Source organism: Poecilia latipinna, unplaced genomic scaffold, assembly GCF_001443285.1.
Source record: "Poecilia latipinna isolate Pla-1442-1.1 unplaced genomic scaffold, P_latipinna-1.0 Scaffold1958, whole genome shotgun sequence".
NCBI lineage: Eukaryota > Metazoa > Chordata > Actinopteri > Cyprinodontiformes > Poeciliidae > Poecilia > Poecilia latipinna.
The window spans coordinates 102,586-105,014 of NW_015114574.1; the positions used below are offsets into that span (position 1 = coordinate 102,586).

General features: G+C 45.1%; 1 gene segment (V, D, J or C); it reads right to left on the reverse strand.

Moving 5' to 3' along the window:
• LOC106935388 (Ig kappa chain V-V region K2-like) overlaps positions 1-1,419 on the reverse strand; it is an 11,498-nt gene extending 10,079 nt beyond the window's left edge. The window contains 2 exon segments of the V gene segment in view: positions 6-363; positions 499-1,419. Of these exon segments, the coding sequence occupies positions 6-363; positions 499-610 (470 nt within the window).
• Positions 1,420-2,429: the final 1,010 nt, after the last annotated feature.

Genomic DNA, 2,429 nt, shown 5'->3' on the forward strand with positions numbered 1-2,429 from the left:
GAGGCCCTCTAGTGGCCGCTGTGGAGTACTGCAGGTTTTTGTACAGGGTTCTGGTGTTTCCTGTCACTGTGGGCTGCACAGCGCAGTAGTACACAGCAGAGTCTGTCACTGCAGCAGAGGAGATCAGCAGATTTCCTCGTTTCTGAGTTTTATCGATGTCAGCTGAGAAATCGGAGCGAGTTGGATGGATCGATCCCGTCTCTGTGATGTAGAGCAGGAACTCTGGTCTGGATCCCTGCTGCTGTCGGTACCACTGGACATTATAGATAGAACCATCATATCCGCAGCTCAAACCGGTGTGGCTTCCCTCTGAAGCGACGTGTTCCCTCTGCTCCTGTGTGACGGTGTTCATGGAGCCCATGGCTGTAAAATGATGGTTCATGTCAGTCAGTCTGCAGCAGATTCAGGCATCAGGAGACTCAGAGGCTCTTCCCTCCACATGTGGTCGCAGTGAAATTCAGAGAGAGAAAATCAGAGCTTCTCTCTTCTGATACTCACCTATGTAGAGAGAGAAGAGCAGGAGGGAAAGCAACATGTTCCAGGAGTTCAGGTCAGACAGCAGCTGAACAGAGATGATCCACTGCAGCAGAAGGAAAACTAACATCATCATCAAGCTGCTTTGAGCTGTGCAGAGACGAGCCTTCTCATTGGCTGAGCTCAGCAGTGGTGGGAGGAGCCAGAGAGAAACATTTTACTGGTTGTTGCTGAAGGTGAGGTTCAGTCAGTGAGGCGATTTCTGTTGCAAATGGGGACGATGTGTGTTTGTATTTTCTGTTTGATCATAAATGGGAGGCGAACCATCACAGAGACAAACATCTGCTCATACATTTGCTCCTCAAAGTTAAAATTAGAAAAGTCAATTATTAGTTATTGATTTGGACAATAAGAGAAACCAATAACCGTGCCAGCTCTGCAGAAAGCAGCTGATGACCTCCTTCTTACAGGCGGACCATGTTACCAAGAGTGAGAACATCACTTTCTTCTCTTGTACTTTCTGTAACAGTCGCCTCCCTTTCTCACCTCCATGGTTTCAACGGTGGAGCGAGTTCATCTAGTAATCATTGGGTTGCTGGTTTGAGTCCCTGCTCTCTTGGGCATGGCCTCTGACAGACTGCCCAGAGCAGCTGTGGCTACTATCCAATAGCTCATCACCATCAGGGTGTCCATGAATGGATGAATCACTGATTGTAGTGTGAGATCTCCAAACTGACTGACATCATCCATAAGTGTAAATCTTCCACTGGCATACTTGATCCAATCCCAACATCCCTGGTTCCAACCTTCAGGCTCTTCTTCCGTTCATTACTGTCATCATTCACTCCTTATTTACCACTGGAACTGCTGCTGATCTTTTCAAAATGCTACTATTACTGAAAAATACTGAAGAAACTAAAGATCCCAACAATTTAAATACTCTTAATGCCATCTCTAATTTACCTTTTATCTCCAAACTAATCAAAGACAGTTGTCTCTCAACTTAAAATGTAACTCAATGACCTCTATGAACATTTCCAGTCTGGTTTCCAGTGATCATTCGATGGCGGCCGCCTCTGGTCTACTTTCTGCCCTCTGATCTCAGTGTGACCTTTGACACTGTGTCCTTCTAAACAGATCATCTTCATATGGCATTGCTCACACTCTCCTCTACAGGTTTCATTTCTTCCTCTCTGCTGCAATCTCTTCATCCAACTAAAGTCCTTCTGTTCCCATCCTTCCTCTGCTGCCCCCTGCTGTTCCTCAGGGTTCTGTCCTGGGATCCTTACATTTTCTCATTTACCTTTTTTCTTTCTACCATATTTTCCAGGAACTTAACCTTCTTTTTCCCTGCTATGCAGATGACGCCCTGCTCTTTCCTGCTTTCTTTTCTCTAACTCATGCTCATCTGAAGCATTCTTGTTTCACCTCTTCCTTAAACTGAACAGCAACAAAACTGGAATCCTCCATGTAGGAACCAAATCTGTATCATCTAAAACTGATGGTTTCTCCCTTTCACCTGATGGATCCAAACTCTCCTCCTCACCTCAGGTCAGGAGTTGGGGTGTCACTCTGTGCTTCACGAGCTGTTCTCTTTATCCCCATCCAGGGGCGCGGTATAGGGGGGAAAACGATGACAATTCTAGGGGCCCTGACCAGCAGGGGTCCCTCCACAATTTAATTATTTATTTTTGGTTCATAGAAATAAAAAAAACACAGGTCCCTATCAATAACAAAATTAATCATATTGAATTTTCAAAGATTGTCTTTAGCAGTAAAAATGTAATGTTCCCACTCCCAGACCAAAAAACTCACATCCATATTTGCCCTGAACCCCCGTCTGCGTTAAATGGTTCGTTCCTGTTGGAGCTTCAGAGTGACGCTTAGCAGCAGACAGTAGGAAACACAAATGACTGTGGCAGTTACTCTGCTGCTAAGAAAAGTTATAAACTTTT